This window comes from Rattus rattus, chromosome 8 (genome assembly GCF_011064425.1).
Source record: "Rattus rattus isolate New Zealand chromosome 8, Rrattus_CSIRO_v1, whole genome shotgun sequence".
Lineage (NCBI taxonomy): Eukaryota > Metazoa > Chordata > Mammalia > Rodentia > Muridae > Rattus > Rattus rattus.
The window spans coordinates 62,336,940-62,355,441 of record NC_046161.1 but is presented as its reverse complement, the minus strand read 5'-3'; the positions used below and the strand labels follow the sequence as shown (position 1 = coordinate 62,355,441).

Below are 18,502 nucleotides of genomic sequence, written 5' to 3'. Positions count from 1 at the left end.
GCCTAGAACAGAACATTAAGACCAGCAGTTGCTGCAAAGCCCGAGGAGGAAACATTGACAACCTCATTATGACAGTGGCTGTAAGGCAAGAGAAGAATAGGCTAGCCCTGGGTGTTAACGCAGGGGATTTAATGTTTCTCAGGGGGTTCTGTGAGAACTTTTTAATTGTTTGGAGCTGATAGCTACAGTACCCCTGATGCTTGCAGAGCACGAGCCAGCAGTGTCTCCCTTCTTTGACACTTTCAATAACCACACACGGTTCTAGCCAGTCTCTGACGAGCACTCCCACACCCCTGACCAAACCCACTGCCGTATCAGATATCCAAGCCTTGTGCCAAAGGCAACTTACTGTTTTGTGCATTTTAAAGCTCTCTCTTCTCCTCAGCACTCCAGTAACATGTTCTCCTGCCACATGAAGTCTCTATTCTCTCTCCTGTTCCAAGTATCACAGTTCAAATCTTGTCATCTCCTAGGTGACACTCTGGTATGGAGTCTCCAAGATCTCTACTCCAGATTTTTTGAAGGTTTATTTTCATTTTGAAGTGTGTGTGAAGGGTGGGTGTGTACACTTAAGTGCAGATGCCCGTAGATGTCAGAGGCATCAGCCCGAGGTGGGTGCTAAGAACTGAACAGGGCCCCCTACAGGAGCAGTAAGTGCTCTTATCTGTCAAGCTATCTCTCCAGCCCCTGTGTTTGCTCCCCAACTAATGGACCTTAAGGTGAGTAAATAGCCTTCCTTATGTGACTGGCTAGCCGACCTCTTTACAACGCTCACTTCAAAGTCAGGATTCTGTGCTTCATTCACCTTTTCTTATTTTTCCTTCTCACCTAGGTATACTCAGATCCAGTAGAGGAGCTGGGGTTGCAGCTCGGCAGGAGAGCACTCACTTAGCAACCATTACCCCTTGGGTTTGGCTTCCAAAATTCAGACAGATGAGTGGATATATTACAGGGAAAGGGAAGGAGGGATAGAGGGAGAGAGAAAGGGATAGAGAGAGGGAGGAAGGGAGGGTGTAAAAGAGTGGGAGAAAAACACTGGGCAGAGTGTGCCTACTCTACATAGTCTGTTTTAATCCTAAAAGACACAGCACTTTGAAAGTTATTGATCCATAGTAGTTATCTGCAGATAAGTTTATTTCTAGGGTAAATCCCAGGACATTAAGTCTGATATTTTAGCACAATTCCCTTTTTTCTGGGTGTGCTTGCTATTCCTAAAACACTCAGAAGGAACTTGGATGGGCATACAGAAAAGGGCTTTGTCAATCTCCCATACAAAACCTTACAAGGGAAAGTGGCATGGCCCTCTTCTATTGGAAGTGACCCCTTACAGTGACATCACAGCAAGAGGAAGGCCATGCTCACTGTGTCCTCAGCAGCTGATGCATCCGGATAAGCCCTAAGCCAAGCGGGGCCAAGCTTCCACACCTCCAGAACGAGGCACATGCTGTCAGAGAGCTACCCAGAGCTGTGTGTCTGACTGTATGGAAATGGCCATCTTGCCCCTGAAGTATACTTTCCAACTCCTCAGTCACCATGGCCTCTGAAAGTCCTCCCATGAGTATGAGCACAGCTGGGTGCGTCTGGAAGGCCATACCTGTTTGTAATCATAAGGACAGCCCTCTTGTTCCCAGGAACAGTGCAGTGGAACTGGTAGGCCTCCCCCTCCAACTTCTTGATCTGGTTCTGAAAAGAAGCAAGAGCTAAGACTTAGGAACTACATGGATTTAAGTGTGATCTGTATGGCAGCCGATGATAACTAATGCTAGGCACAGACGTATGGAATGTTTACCAAGTGAGCATCTGATGAAAAATACTTTGTTCTTGGTAACTGAAGAAACCCAAAGCTATCAACCAGAAACAATCACACATCTTAATTAAGAATATATAAATATGGTAACATAAAGCTACCACATTAATGTCTCAGTGGTCCTTAAAGGGTCCCTCCCTGGCAAGGACTTGGGGTGGCACAGATATAAAATTCAGAAATAGTGGTTGTGAAATTCTTTTTACAGGATGGTTCACATTTTTCTTTAGGTTGCTTTGAGAGAAGTATGTGACCATTCTTAAAAGCTAAGGCCCAGAGGCTGGAGAGATGGCTCAGTGGATAAGAGCACTTAGTTCTCTTTCAGAGAACCCAGGTTCCATTCCCAGCATCCACACTACAGCTCAAAATCTCCGGTAACTTCAGTTCCAAGGAATCTGATGTCCTCCTCTTCTGGCTTCCAAAGGTTCAGTCATGCACACGGTCCACAAACATACACCCAGGCACACACACATACACACACAAAATAAGTTTTAAAAAGCTAAGACCCAACTGTTTATTTGGACAGGGCTATAAAAAGCAAGGGTTTCACTGTCTCTATCTGTTTGGTCACGTAAATTAAGCACAAGTTGGAAAGAAACATTTTTTGAAGTTATATTTCTGACTAAAATAGACAATTAAGGATACGAAGGATTTCCAGCATTTCAAAATATTTACACGGTTTATTCCTAATGCACAAATAACCCAAGTATAAATTGTAGCCAATAAAATATTTATTTTCTTTTTCAAGTATCTTAAAACTATTGACTTAAATTAGTCAATACACATTAAAAACAAATACATTTTATAACAAATACTAATAAATATCATTGATATCACCTATAATGAGTGACTAAAGATCAAATAATACATGGGCATAAAATACAGAAGACAGACACACTGAGCGAGCAAGGCTGTCCCACTGTGTGACTGAGAACACACCCTGACAGCATCAGGACTGTACAGTCAGCAAACGGAGCCAGGAAAGCACGCTTGGTGTTGTGACTGCAAAGCTTAAGTACAGTTTCATTTGTGGCGCTGGCAATGGAACCCACATTTTAAAAATATGTTGGCCCCTAGTCATTCCTTGCCAATCACAAAAAGCCACAGACAAGGATTGCAAAAGCCATGAGTGAGGAAGAGAACGCCCACAGAGCTGAAGCAGCATCTTCAGAAAGCATCTCAAAGAGGAGATGGGCACTCAGTTCACAGTTTGCTATCAGTGCCTCAATTTCTTCAGAGAGAACAGGAAAATAGAATAGCACGCAATTACAATGTAGTTAGTGCCTTTAGCGGGATCTAGGGAAACACAGGTTTAAGCCAGAGACGCCTGTTTCTCTCCTCAAATTTCCAACCTTTATTAAGGTGTACTTCAACTGCCAAGAGCCCTCATATGCAATTTATCATCAGGATACACTGTAAAACATCTTTCCAGTACAATTAAAGATCCACTAGACTCTGAAATTTAAAGCAAGATACAGCCTTGCTTTAAAAGCTGAGGGTAACAGGAGACCAGGCTGACCAATGCAATACTTGGTTTCAAAACTCCACATGAAGAATTTAGTAACATTTTGGTAAAGGAAGGATCCTTTACACATTCTTTTCATCCCTTTCAAATTAATTACAGGGAAACAGCACAAGGCATGGAAAAGCAAAATGCAATGTACAATGGTATTTATCACAGTTAATAATATCACCAAGTATAGTACAGGAACCAATGTCAGAGCGAAGAACAGATACACAATGCAAGATTACCTCAGTGAGTAAGCGGACAGGCAAGAGTTAACGTGTTAGTAAAACATTTCCATACACGGAAAAACATACTTAGGTAGAAAAGCAGAGAAAACAATGTTAAATCTTGTATGGCCATTAAGAATGATCAGCAAAATAAATAATAAATAAAGCCTGTCTACCTATACATACATATACATACATACATGTACCGTATAAGCAGCATTATCCTAAAGGAATACTAGAGTGGACTATACTATAAACACATAGCATGTAAGTGAGGATTTTCACAGAGGAATGTTTGGTAGGTTAAAAAAGAAGATAAAGAGGGCTCGAAAGACCCCCAAATAAATTATTTAGAATAAGTCAATATTACAGTACGAGTGAGGAGGATATAATCTAATACTCTAGGACTCTGTGACATTTGCAAGTCTAGTTACACTTGCTCCCTTAAGGAATCAACCCAGCAGTCTAAATGATCAGACACTGCTTCTTTAACTCTGACCACAGCAAGGTGGGGAAGAGCTGCATGAGCCAAACTCAGTCACCCAGGAAGGCGCTAGCAAACCCTAGCGCAATTTACCTTCCATTCCTTCCAAAAATTATCACAATGTTACAATTAAAGGGTTGTCTGACATTGTAACAAAAACTCTAAAGCCATACCAGATGACTACAGCCTTAGCTGAAATAACTGTTTTGCTTAAGATATACATTTATAAAAAGAGAAACCACAAGAATCACTAAGGAGCTAAAAAGTAAAATAAAACAATAAAGAAAAAGACCCCAGATTTCAGAGGATCACAAAAGTCTCAGTAAAATTACCAATATATTTAGGAAAACTAAAACTCGTGACTCACACAAAGAGCTGCAGCATCCTAAATAACAGATTGTGCTTGATTCTCACAGAAGTTGCACACACGGGGACACTGTGCCTGTCCCCAATTATCCAGGCACTGGAAGCTTTTTGTTTTTTATATTTTGTTTTTTTTGTGTTTCAGCTACTATAAATATTTACATATTTTTCTATACTTGGTCCCTTGGACACAGAAGTCTGGATTTGAGGGGAACATGGCGATGCCAGGGTTCAAACTCAAGCCTTGTGCATTCTCCTTTACCTGAGCTGTGCCCCACCAAGGATGCAAGTCATTTCTTTTGTCCAACCAGTGCTGTCTGGTCTTGGACATCAGTTATTTTCTCTTTACAGTGTTTGTTTTAGATGTAAAGTGACAGTGTTTGTTTTAGATGTAAAGCGTCCAACTAATTGCTTTTTATAACTATGCATTTAAAAACAAATGCATGCCTTTAATCCCAGCGCATGAGAGGCAAAAGCAGGAGGATATCTGTGAACTCAAGGTCAGCCTGGTCTATACCGAGAGTTCCAGGCCAACCAGGACCACACGTAGACCTTGACCAAAAAAAAAGGGAGAATATATAATCCAACTGAATGCTTGCATCTTAACATCTTCATTATCTTCAAATATATATTAGAGATCAAGTTCTGACTTTGGCATCAATATTAGTTTACAGATAAGACACTATTAAATCACAAAATTAAACATTTCTGTTATGATTTTAAATAGAAATTAAAATATCATTTACTTTGGGAATTAGCTGGGGTATAAATGATAATTTATAGTTATTTTGCTTGCATCAAGAGAAATCTCTGGGAATTAAATTTATGAAGTGTCAGTGCCATATGCACATGTATGTTGTGTATGTGTCTGTGAAGGGATACACACATGGATGTGTAGCATATACACATGTATGTTGTGCATGTGTCTGTGAAGGGGTGCACACATGGATGTGTGGTATATGAATGTGTATGTTTGTGTCTGTGTCTGTGAAGGGGTGCACACATGGATGTGTGGTATATGAATGTGTATGTTTGTGTCTGTGTCTGTGAAGGGGTGTACACATGGATGTGTGGCATATGCATGTGCATGTTTGTGCACACATCTGTGAAGGTGTATAGAGGACGGAGCTCCTTATCAGGTGTCTTCCTCCATTACTTTCTATCTTTTGTTTTGCTCTGATTTTGAGCAAGGTCTCTCACTAAATCTGATGCTCACTAAATAAGTGAGCTGGCTGTCAACGAACGCCAGGTTCTGCCCGTCATGACCCCTACTCCATCCAGTACTGGAACACAGACACATACCATCCACCATGTGTGGCTTTTCTGTGGGTGCTAGAGATCTGAACTCAGGTCTTTGTGCTTGCCAGGAAGACTTTCCCAACTGTGCCATCTCCTAGACCTCTGAGAGTTTGTTTAGAAAAGGAGAGATATCTATACATTCAGCTGCCACAGAGGTAATTTGCCTAATTACATGTTCTGTTACTAACTCTAATTACAATAATCAAAACTAGTAATTATGAAGTAAGCTTAACCAACAATGGGGTTCAGTTTTCCAAAAGCATCCCTGATAAAGGGGTGCAGACCACATAAAATTACATCATTTATTTATCCATAAATGATTTAAGAAAGAAAAAAATATACTGAAGGAACATTTTCCTACAATTCCTATGCCAAGACTCATTTCAGGTCTAAGGACAAGCTCAGAGAAACGACCTATTAGTTATTGAAATACTATGTCCCAGGTTAATAGTCCCATAGCTTGAGTAAGTTTGGGGTGTTATGTGGAGCAGAACTCTACATAGTCCCACCATTGAGATTCAGGAACAGACATCCACTGCACAGAGCCATCCTTCCCAACATCCTCTGAAGGGTACGCACAACGACCTACTGCATAAGGGATACAATTCCCAAAATGGCGGCAAAAGCGCTCTGGGCTCAACATACTTTGACCTCCCAACTCCAAACTAGCAATGTTATTTACTGCACCACAAAATCTTTTACACCAATCTCTTAGCCCCATGTAGAATTACAGGAAGCCACAATTTTCAACTATGGGCCACCATTTTGAAAAGCTCAGACGGAAGAGAGAAATTTCATTAAAATTGACCCTCAGTCTGATTCACACACGGTTAAACAATAGTGGTTTGATTTGAGTTTTAAGGATGGAATCAGGCAGTACAGGAAGCATTTACTCCTGTGTTCCCAGTTCTTGCTGTGTAGGCAGAAAAAGAAAGAAAAAAAAGTTAGAAGCATGCAAAAAGATAAAATGTAATCACATGTAATGAAAACCAAAGGCTAAGAATAACTAAGTCATCTTTATCATAAAGAAAATATTACTAAGTCTCTGTTGAGGGGAAGTCAGTCATAGAAGAATAGCAATTTAAGCATATACATATTGTTTAAGTATAGTGAAACTAAAGCCAAGATAAAATGTCAAACTACATTAATCCTTTTAAATCTTTTTCTCTCCTATTGTTCTGTTTAGCAGAAAAAGTTTAGATTCTCACAGGTGATGTGGCTGAGAGCAAAGGGCAGCAGTGGAATTCCAACATTAGCATAAAGTGAGAAGCCAATCAAAGCACAGTGACTAAGCAAGCTGCCACCGGGACTGTGAAACAGCCTATAGCTGCTTCCAAGACAGTCTTTTCTGCACTGAAAGAGCTTTTGCCTTGCTCCTGTCCTGTGTAGAAAATGAGTTACCAGTTAGCTCCCCTCAACATGCCAGGCCACCATACACAGCAACAAATTCTACTCTACAATCCATGGAGACTCCTTCAGAGATTCATGATCGGGTACTCTAAAACTCACCCATGACATCACTGTCCTAGAATCTTTCCATTTCGCAACCATGAAGAACAGCACTTACCTCTAGTAAGTCGGAGCCCTCAGATTCCTGCCTGTCATATGGACGGATGATGCCATCTTCGTGGATCAGGCGAGGTGGACGGAGGCTGGACACCTCCTCGGTTGATTCTGCTACCCTGAATGGTGTAACAAAAAATATGTGAGCATCTTTCAAAACCGGAAAAATTTATGTTGCTCAAACTCAAAGATAAATAATTGAAAACTATTAGTCATTTTTAAAACTCATTCAAGTGAAGAAAAATTATTAAAGCCAGGCCTAAACATCCACCCTTTCCTTGAAAAAAGAAAGCGTCAGATTCTGAAAGGTCACGGACACTCTGTAGCCTTGCTGTCTGTCAGCGCCTGACTATGAAATGAAAGGAAAGGAAAACTGGGCTGTACTCCTCTCCATAGTACTTGGCCTTCTAAAGCCTCCATGACTTCCCATTAGATCCAAGAGCCTTAAGAGCAGGCTAACACAGCACAGCGCCCGAGTGGATGGACATCCTCACCTCTGAATGCCTTGGAAGGTGCTGCTGGCCATATCTATGATCCCGCCAGTTGGACGAGCCACGGCACCCACAAGCCCTTTTCCAATTCCTTTAAAGAAGCCGGCAGCGCCCTCCTTCTTAGCACCTTTATAAACCAAAGACAACAGATACACAATGATACTTTAACATAGGCAAGTCTGAACTCAACAAAACCCAAGCCAACTCAGAAACTACAAGTACTTAGGTGTCTAGGGACGATATATTTCATCTTATGATACTATGGTTGTTCTCAAAGCACAGATTCCTGGGCCAAAGCCAGACTGGTTCAGTAGATGCTTATGCCAAGGATGGGCAGAGACCTCTGGATACCGAGGTCCACACAGGGTTGAGAGGACTGACAGCTTAGTCAGTGTATATGCTAGGGGGATCGGAAAACTTACCAGAGAGCACTCACTCATTCCATCACAAACATTAGGATATCCAAGTAGTATATTAAAAACAACTCTATTAAAACTCACACACTATAAAATATTCCACTATGGAAATTAAACATTTTTGGTCTATTAAGAACTAAACAACATCATCACAATCAATTTTAGAAAATCCCTGTCGTCTCAGAAAGACAGCCTACAGTCTGTAGCTCTGTTTCCCCAATCCTCATCTGAACCCTGCCTCCCCTCTTCTCCTCCCTCCCTCCCTCTTCACACCCAGCCATCACCCAGCACACTTTCTTTGGAGCTGCTCCTCTGGACACCACACCCGAGTAGCTTTCATCGAATGCTCTATCGAGGCTGGGCTCTGTTTACTCAGAATCGTGCATTCTAAACTCATTTACACTGTGGCATGTATCACTGCTTGGTTTCTGTCTGTGGCTGAATAATATTCTATTGAGCAGATATGCCAAATTCTACTTATTCTACAGTCTTCATGTTTTTGCTATGATGAATAATGAAGCTGTGAACATTTGCATGTAGGACTAAGTCTGTTTCCAACACTTTGGGGAACCTTGCTGACTCGTGGCGTTCCCATGTTTAGCTGCAGAGGGACAGGCGGAATGTTCTCCTAGGAGTGGCTGTACTACTGCATGCTCCTCCCAGCAGCCATGGCGATTCCAACTGCCCCACCCTCACTGACATACTGTAGTGATCCTACCTGATGTCAAGTGAACTCTAGTTTTGATTTCCACCCACACTTCCCAGATGACTAAGCGTCCACTCGTGTATCTTCCTTGAGGAACAGTCTATTCAGATCCTTTGCCTGTTTAAGCTGCATTAGTTATCTTCTTATTGCTAGCTTGTACCAGATCCTTCTATAGGCAAGCAATAAATCTCTTATCAAATACAGTACAAAATTTTATCCATTTTATTTTTTCTTTTTATGATAATAATCTCCAAGGCATGAGCTTTGTTTTAATTTTGGCAAACTGTCCCTTTCATTTCCCCATGGGATCCTCCAACACATAAAGACTTAGATCTTGTTGAGTCCAGCTGATCTGTCTTGCCTTTGTCACCATGCCTAGGTGTCCTGGCTGGAAGGGTTCTGCCAAACCATAGCACTAGCTGCTGTGTCTGCGTATGAACTCTGACTTCTGCTTTCACCCTCTGGCACTCATTCATCCTCGGTTTAATTTTACAGACAGCATAGGTAAGGGCTGGATTACTGTTCTCCCCATGAACATGTCCGTCCCATCTGCTGAAGCCATTGCTAGATTCATCTTGGCGCCATCTCAGAGATCCGGTACTTGCACGGGTTCAGGGACCTACACGTCTCCCTTCAGCCAGTATCACATTACACATGCTTACTGTAGCTTTACACTGCAATGAGACATGCAACATATGCCAACACTACTGGGACATGTAAGTCCTCCAACGTGTGTGTGTGTGTGTGTGTGTGTGTGTGTGTGTGTGTGTGTGTGTACCTCATACATGCCAATTGCTACTGAGGGTCTCAGAGAATCTAGTTTCCTGTTGGCATCGATGAGAACATCATTCAAAGTCTGAGTTAGTCACTACTTAACCTCTCTGCTTTCTGAAGACAACACATTGGTAATCACAACTGTAATGTAAAATGTAGTCGGTCAGCCTCTCAATCAAACATGGACTATCAACAGCATCTGACATGCACGTACCCTTCCCCTCCAGACAGGGGAGACGTGTTTTCTACCTACCTTCCACGGGCTTTGTGATTATTCCAGTCACCCCACCAACAACTCCCTGCAAGAGAAATCCATCATCAAGTCTCCAGCAAACCGAAGATGCTTAACACGAAACCAACCACTAGAGGTCTCCATAGACATACTAATTCCTTTTTGGTTTTGATGTTTTATAAGATTAAGGACTTAACAGTGAACAACATGCACATGTAAGTGCACGCATTATAAACATTAATCATAGGAAATTAACAGCACAAAGAGCCACAAAGCGTGTCATTAGTCTGATAGATCCAGTGCATCTGTCACAGATCCCTGAAGGCTCATCAGGAGACTCACACGCAAGAAGCCTTTCCCTCCTCTGGCAAGACTGTCTCCAAAATCTTTAGGCTGCCGCCCCATCTCCTCTCTTCTCTTCTGCTGATATTCTTTGTCCATTGTAATTGCTGCCAGGCCTTTCCCAACAGAGCCCGTGATTCGAGACACAACCCCTGCGGCACCGCCTACGGAGCATACCAAGAAGTCAGTCGCCACCACGCACAGTACAGTACGCACCTGCTTTAGACACGTACCCACCGTCCCTTCTCAAACGTGATGAAAATTACTATGAGTTCTTGCTCTAAAGAGAAGTAACACCATTTTTAAAGCACACTCCTCTAGCCTGTGAACATTAAGAGCCCAGGAGGTCACTGTAAAGTCACACCCAGTTGAAATGAAGAAAATATGTTTTAAGAGCTTATTAGGAAGGTGAACTCTCTCTTACTGCATATTGCTTTCCACAAACAATGTACTTTAGAGCAGTCATTACATACACAGACACACGTTGGTCATACGTACCTACTGTGTGTCCAAAGAGACTTCTCACCCCAATCACTAATCCTTCAGCAAATTCTTCAGGGCCTTGGACAGCACCCTGATCCAAAAGAAATTCAGTATTAAACTTCTAATAAGTGTAAGACTTGTAATCCAGTATTTTGCAAACTCCATGAAGACAAAGAAAGTATAAAAATGCATAAAGACTGAGACCGATCGTCAACTACCTCATAAATACTCGTAGAGTTATACTGGCTGTGGTTAAAAGCAGTTTCAACCCACATGACCTCAGCAGATTCTACAATGAACACAGCACAGGTGTCAACCACTGGCTATGGTCACAACATGCAGTTGGCTTCCCCGGACACCCTACTGGCAGAGCAAAGCCGCTGTGCTACAGGACGGGGTCTACACCAGGCAGCTCTCCTCTCCGTATTCTCTCCACATGGTCCTTCCAAAACCCTCATGCACGTGTGAGATACAAGTGCCAAGGAGGACTGTTGACTCCTTAGAGCCCTACCAGTCCTTTCCACAGCAGCAGAAACTGTAATTTACCCAGCATTCAGATACTCATAACCACAGGCAATACCAGAAAACTCAGGCACACTTTACTGCCCAAGATAAACATTAGAGTATTCATTTGAATGTAAAACCATCTTTCGATGTCACCTAAAGTACTTTAAATAAAAACCTAAAACTGATTTTATTTTTTTTATTATTATTATTATTATTATTATTATTATTATTATTATTCCATTGCCGTATACAGTTAAGAAACGAATAGTTGTCAGAGGAAAGCAGGACATTTGTTTCAGCATACATGCACAGGACTAAAGAGCCAGTACCTGGAAGGGCTCGTAGAACAGTGCTTCGACTCCTTCTGACAGGCCCCTGATCAGTCCAAAGGGGTTTCCAAGCACATCCAAGCCCAATACAAGTACGTACATCTGCTTCAAGAACTAAAGAAGGAAAGAGCAGAGGTAAGTCCTTTCTGAACGCTGAAGAACGTTTAGGAAGCGATGGGAAGAGACGATGGCAGGGAAAACAGTTAAGGGACAGTGTGTGCAATGACCGCCCGCACCTCCACAGCTGATATCCCAAGGTGTGTCTTAAACCAACATCTGCCATGCAGCAGTCACGGAACCTCAGACAAGTCACCTGGTCTTTAGTGTTGGCCTTCCCTGATACAAAATAGAAGATTACACTGCTCTGCATGAAGAGTACACACAGTAATAAATATAAAATTCAATGCTCATTAATATTTTTTATTATTTTACATTATTGAATTATATAGGGAATCATTAGTAATTATGGCAAAATAAGAAAATGTGTATTTGTTTGAACCTATTGTTCACATATCTCCTAGCAGAAGATGGAAAGACAAAGGCAGCCCTGCAGGTCCCCCTGGCAACTGTACCTGAGTGGCCTAAGACGCTGCACCCTCCTTGTCTATTACTCAATTCGCACAGTACCTGCTGCATGGGGAGAAGCTAGCTTAGAACCCCTCTTGCAATCCCCTAGTCTGCATCTTACATTTCCTGGAGTGGCAGAGGTCTCACTGAAAAGGAAAGGGGCCTGAGGAGAACACGTTCAATGGTGTAATGGAAGACAAGCTAAAGAAATAGAAATCACATCCACATACAAGACTTGCACATCCACCCAGCTAAACCCAGCAGGGACAGGCAAGGGACCATGAAGTCCCACACACCTCTCAAAGCTTTAGCAACTAATGGCTACTGGGGAGGGGAAGGAGTCAGTTTTCATCAGGGCTCTGTGAGAGGCTACCCATGCTCCAGTGGACAACAGTCAGCACTAAATGAACTAAATGGGCTGAAAGACAGGAAGAAGAGAGAGAGAGAGAGAGAGAGAGAGAGAGAGAAGATGCACACATGAGGGAAAGGGGATGGGGAGGACTTGGAAGGAAGAAAATGGGGGGATGTGGATTTAATTAAACATTATATGCATATAGGAAATGTTTGAGAGGAAAAAGTTAGAATTACTAAGAATGTCTTGCTATCCCTTCTTGATATGAATATCTAGGCTGCACTGAAGGAAATCCGTTCACCGTAAGACTAGTCTAAAATTATGTTTGAGCCTTCATATCATAATGAAATAAAAGAAAGATGATTTAAAACAAAACTCATTTTTAAAAAGGAACTGAAATTAGACACTTAAGAAACTACTAAGCGGGCTGGAGAGATGGCTCAGTGGTTGAGAGCACTGACTGCTCTTTCAAAGGTCCTGAGTTCAAATCCCAGCAACCCTATGGTGGCTCGCAACCATCTGCAATGGAATCCGATGCCCTCTTCTGTGTGTCTGAAGACAGCTACAGTGTACTTATATATAATACATAAATAAATCTTTAAAAAAGAAAATAAACCACTAAGCAATGCTGAGTGTGGTGGACACCGTAAACCCAGGGCTGGGGAGACGAGAAAGGAAGACTGGGAGTTCAAGGACAGTGTCACCATAATGTTTAAGGCCAGCCTGGCCACAGGAAAGCATGTCTTAAATAGCCAACAGCAGCAATAAAGCCATAGAGTAATAAGACTGAAGTCAGTCACATACCATTTCCACCCATGCTACGCTCTCATGTTCCCAACTTATGGTGCTTTATGAAGTGTGTTCCCAGGCTAGGAGGAAGTTACCTGTTCACTGTAGTGTCTGACAACACTCCACATGAGCTGATCTCTCTTGTAAAACTGGTAGCGAATCTCATAGTAAGCAAGTCTGGCAGAGACAAGGGAAAGAGTTGAGGCTACTACAACGATGTTCTGAGCACAAAGAAACCATTAACATTTCATGTATAGTTAGCATCTAAATATTATGGTAATGAAATTGTTCTAAAAGTGATAATTCTCATGTAAGATTCTTATGAATAAATAAAGAAGAAAATGCTTTTCAAAGTCAGCTACAGAGCTGGAGGGGTAGCATGGTGCTAGAGCACTGTACGACTCGCTGGTTCTATACTCTGCAGCGCACGCACATGCATGTATGCACACACGCTCACACACACACAAGTAAATATCATGACAAAAATGATATGGTAAAAATTCTAAGTTTTTTTTACTGCTTCCCACTTCTGATTCTTTTCTATGCATCCACAAAACCTAAAATATTGTATATGTTACTTTAAAACTCAACACTATGGATTACGTACTCGTATTTTACTCAAGTGTCCCTGTAAGCATTTGAGTGCATATGTAGCACTCCATTACACAGCAGAATCAGAGAGTAATTCCTGCTTTCCGGCATGCACAAGGCTGTTATAATAAAGGGCACTGCCAGGTGCAGAGTAAACGTACCTCTTTGGTTGCATTTCAGGGTCATTTTACAACTGAGTTCCTTCACTAAGGAATCAACAACAAAATACTCAGGGCATCTTTGTGTGTATGTCTGCAGATGGGTGTATGGTATGTATGCATACACAGAGACGTCTCCATTTACACACTAGCATTTTTAAGGTACCCATTCCTTAAGGTCGCCCATCTCTAGTGTTAATTATCGTGTTCTGAACTCTGCACTTTGTTTGCATGTATTTCTAATAACGTAGACATCTCTAATACCTGCCTGGCACTTGCATCATCTTTCTGTGAAGCCTCCACACAGTCTGTGGCTGCTCCGTCCCTGATTCTCACACTGTGTTTAACACTGACATTAAGAACCATTCCCCTGTCTTACCTGCCACCCTATTCCACAGGTTCCTTTTGAGAAAAGTGTCTGGGGTTGCTGTTTTCTTTTTACTTGGAGAGATTAAACTGAAGGTCTTGACCCCTCCCTCCCTCCCTTCTTCCTTCCTCCTCTCCCTCTCCCTCTCCCTCTCCCCCTCTCTCCCACTGAGCTAAATCTTTAGCCGAGTATTTAACTTTTATGTAGCCGATCCTATCTAGTATTTCCCACTGGAATGTTGTCCCTGCTTTTAAAGGAGAAAGAACACTACTCAGAGATTTGTTCTATAACAACGTCTACTTATGTGTTTGCTTTTGTGTGTGGGAATGCTTGTGGCATGACACTCCTAAGCGTTTGGACACACATGAATGTATAGGCCAGAGGTCACCCTTGTAGGCTTCCCCAAGGTGTTGTCTGCCATTCTTCTGAGAGGGGCTCTCCTATTGGTCTGGAAATGGCCAAGCAGACGAGACTGGCTGCACAGTGAGACCCAGGGGCCCACTGCCTCCAGCTCTCCAGCACTGAGACTGCAAGTGCATACCACCACGCCGGGATTGCGTGTGGGTTCTGAGACCTGAGCTCAGGCCTCAAGCACTTCTCCAGCTGAGCTTTCTCCCCAGCCCTTAACTTGTTCAAATCTTTCACTTTAGATTTTATATTTTCCCCTCGTTTTCTCTGAAACGTAGCACACATGTGAGATGGTAATAATCCAAAAGGAGTTTTTCCTCCAGGTAACCGCTTATTGCAATACCTCTGTGCACTATTCAGTTCAATAGACAGCTACAGTGCAGATGCAGCTGCCAGGCACACACCGGCTCCTCTAGAATGCAGCACGGGGTTCTCTCTACACCTGGCTACAGATCACGTTTGAATCTCACTCCCCTGCTACACATTTCTAACTAGAACTCAGTAGTAAAACACAGTCAATTCATGATACACACATCAAAATAATTAGGCTTTTATGAAATATTCACAAGTAACCAAAGTTATAACTTGTCCTAAAGCCCTGAGTCTAACTAGACACAGAGCAGCACACTCTTCAAGTCATGGGCAGGAAGACTCCAAGCTAAGGCTGAAGGAACAAACAGGATCAAAGCCCAGACGCACTGTGAGGAGTGGCTCCCAGCATGCACTTTTACAAGGCCCTTACTTGAATATGAGGTCATCCACATCCGTCAGAGTGGCTCCTATGCTTTTCAACAGCAGGTTCACAGAATGAATTGCAATCATTTCCTGCTTCTCCTTGTCTGATTCCTCACTTCCAGATCCCAAAGACAGACTCAGATGCAACTGAAAGAAAAATAGCATTCAATACCGGAAAGACCTGAACAACTCTGTGTAAGACCAGGTCTTCCAGCACCACCAAAGGTGCCCTGGGGAAGCTTCCTGAGGCTGACATACCACAGAACAGAGTCTGTGCATGTACACTTGATTTCTGCTCGTCTTTCCATAAAATACTAATTAGACTGATCTAGGATTAAAGTTCCACTCCCAAAGTGAATAAATGTCTCCGTGTCCAGATGGAAAGGACTCTTATCCTATGCAAAATGGACTCACCATCTCAGAGCAAAACACAACAATGGGCACACAAACACCCCACCAGGCAAAACAATGGCTAAGCCTCTACTTCTATCTAATTCAGACGAAGCATTTATAAAAACAATTAACAATAACAAACTCTGAAAACTTGTGTTGAAAACATTAATTCCATAACAACTCATCTTTACTTGTAGAATGAAATTGTACATAATCTATTTCATAAATCAACTTTAAACTTAGTGCTCTAGAAATGCCAGATATCTTCAAACTAATAGGACGGTTTTGGATAGCAATTCTGTTTTATACACCCTATTAGCTGCAGACTGGTATATATAACCGAGCCTATGCTGCTCTGGCTGGTTCCTGAGAATGCAAAGGAGCATCAATGTTGTAATTGCCAATCTGGATAATTACGCAAGCACAGTGCACTCTAGCTGACTGCATTTGTGTATTTACTAAGAAGCCGTTCTTCCCTGTAAGAGCTGAAAAGAACAACAAAGGGGGGAAAGGGAATGGGTTCACAAAGTACGAAGTCAGGGAAGTGAAAGGTATTCAATTTTCCGCCCCCTTAGTTATGATCACACTCGAGAAGCAGCAAAAGCACCACGTCAACAGCATATGCCCGCTTCAGCGCTTTCCCGTGCTGGGGAGGGCGCCCATCGAAGCTCTGTTTAGACAGCAGTGGCTGCTACAAAGTGCAGCCCAAACGTTAAACACTGATGAGCACTCTGTGCTTAATTAAGAAACACCACTGTCAGCTCCTTCCTGAGCACGGGGGTTATTAACTCAACACTGGAGAACATGCTCTGGATCCTCTGCGGGAATTATGGCTGTACATGTGTCACAGAGGACTGTCTTAATTGTCACCATTAATCAAATGGAACCCCACCAAATCCCTGATGTGACAGATGCAGGTACACTGGTTCACAGACCTTCGAAAGCCCAGAGGCAATCGCACGCTACCTCCCAATAACAAACCTTAACAGGGGAAATGTGGAAATGCTCAAAGAAACTCAGGATTGACATATCAGTCATTGAGGACTCCATCAGCTCTGTGTTGAGAGCATCAATATCTTGTTGGATTAACTTTGTCTGAAAAAAATTAAATGGTTAATTTTTTCTCACTCCAAGAATTAGTTCAAAAATGGCTAATTTTTTTCTTTATGTTTGGCTCAAGAAATAAAAGTTGTTACCCGTTTTCTTTCAGCCTCAGGATCACTTGTGGGGGTAAACAGGGCAATAACAGCCCCAAGGAAGCCCTGATCAACCTTTAAGGCCATTTCCTGGATGAGAACCATAAAATACCTGTGGGAGAATAAACATACATTACGTATGTTTTAAGCTAGGATTAGTGGTGCGCATATTTACTGAGCTCATTACTCAGGAGGCAAGGACAGACGTATCTCTGAAGTTTGAGGACAACCAGGGTGACATAGTGAGGCCTTGCTCAAAAAGAAAAAAAAAAGGTCATAACTGATTGTTTCCACCCAAAAGCTACAGTCTTCACATCTTTGTGTCTTAACATTATGCTAATAAGATCAGAGTCTCCTTCAGCTGAGACTTATTTACTGCGGAGAAAACCACAGCTAAGGTAATACTGCTGTATGAGCACTTATTCTACCGAGAGTCCCAAATGCATACATTTGTCATGCCACAGGAGAGGTGATAAATTAGAAGACACACCATCTGATCCTTAAAGGTCAAGATGCCTGCTTTAAAGAACATAGCTCGTGGATCTGTAAACTTTATATTCTAATAGGCACTAGACACGGTTAAAATAATTCTGAATTGTAAAGTATATACAGACTACTTTAAAATATGTTTAATATTTAAAAGTTCACCAGCCCAATAGTATAGATTGATACACTCGTTGGGAAAAGAGATTTTGTACAGAAACCACTCCCAAACAAAGAACAAATTAATTTTCAAAATTGACCCTTGTTTCGATTGCTGGAGCCAAACAGTAGACCTCTACTCACTTGAACTGTAAGACTTTACTGTACTCGTTGAACCTCGTAATTACGCTCACATCGATGAAAGGTTTGGGTTCTGAAAGAAACAATACAGAAGAGCAAAGTCGACCTCTGCACTGTCAGACGGACACCTTCTAAAGTTTTAATGAAGAGTGTGACGATATTTCTCCCTTTTCTTTTCCTTTTTTTTTTTTTTTTTTTTACCTGAATCCAAAGCGATGGATTTAGGGGGAGCCACGGGATGAAATACGACTGGGAACATTGTACCTGGTAACTGATTATCGACCTGGAAGCACACACCATTGGCTCAGGTTAGAACAAGTCCGACATAAACGCTCGCTGCAGAGACAAGAACTCGGCCTCTGCATGCACAGATGTCATTAGCAGCTCCACTTTATGAAAGATGTTAGATGTTGTGGGCCGCAGTGAGGCACTTCCTCCTTAAGAATAGAAAACCCTTGGAGTTGCACTGACTTTGTGAGGCAGACTTCGTCTGCACTCTGGAATGTGACAGCCTGATTCTGTGGGCTCAAATAAAATGAAAGTAGAGAGTGAACATAAAGTTAGAAAAAGTAGAAAGAGCAGAGAGTATTCTAAATAAAACATGGTAGAGGTGGAAGGAGAATGCAGGGAGGTGGG

General features: G+C 42.2%; 1 protein-coding gene across 2 annotated transcripts in view; it reads right to left on the bottom strand.

Annotated features, from left to right (window-relative positions):
* The window catches only part of Vps13c (vacuolar protein sorting 13 homolog C), a 152,171-nt gene that overhangs the window by 6,797 nt on the left and 126,872 nt on the right, over positions 1–18,502 (bottom strand). For both annotated transcript variants that reach the window (XM_032910561.1, XM_032910562.1), the window contains 13 exons: positions 18,068–18,149; positions 17,870–17,939; positions 17,084–17,195; positions 16,869–16,982; positions 15,502–15,641; positions 13,331–13,412; positions 11,528–11,641; positions 10,707–10,782; positions 10,209–10,372; positions 9,888–9,933; positions 7,742–7,865; positions 7,252–7,366; positions 1,595–1,683 (listed from right to left, as the gene is read on the bottom strand). In XM_032910561.1, coding sequence (XP_032766452.1) covers positions 1,595–1,683; positions 7,252–7,366; positions 7,742–7,865; positions 9,888–9,933; positions 10,209–10,372; positions 10,707–10,782; positions 11,528–11,641; positions 13,331–13,412; positions 15,502–15,641; positions 16,869–16,982; positions 17,084–17,195; positions 17,870–17,939; positions 18,068–18,149 — 1,328 coding nt within the window. The remainder of the gene's footprint in view (positions 1–1,594; positions 1,684–7,251; positions 7,367–7,741; positions 7,866–9,887; positions 9,934–10,208; positions 10,373–10,706; positions 10,783–11,527; positions 11,642–13,330; positions 13,413–15,501; positions 15,642–16,868; positions 16,983–17,083; positions 17,196–17,869; positions 17,940–18,067; positions 18,150–18,502) is intronic.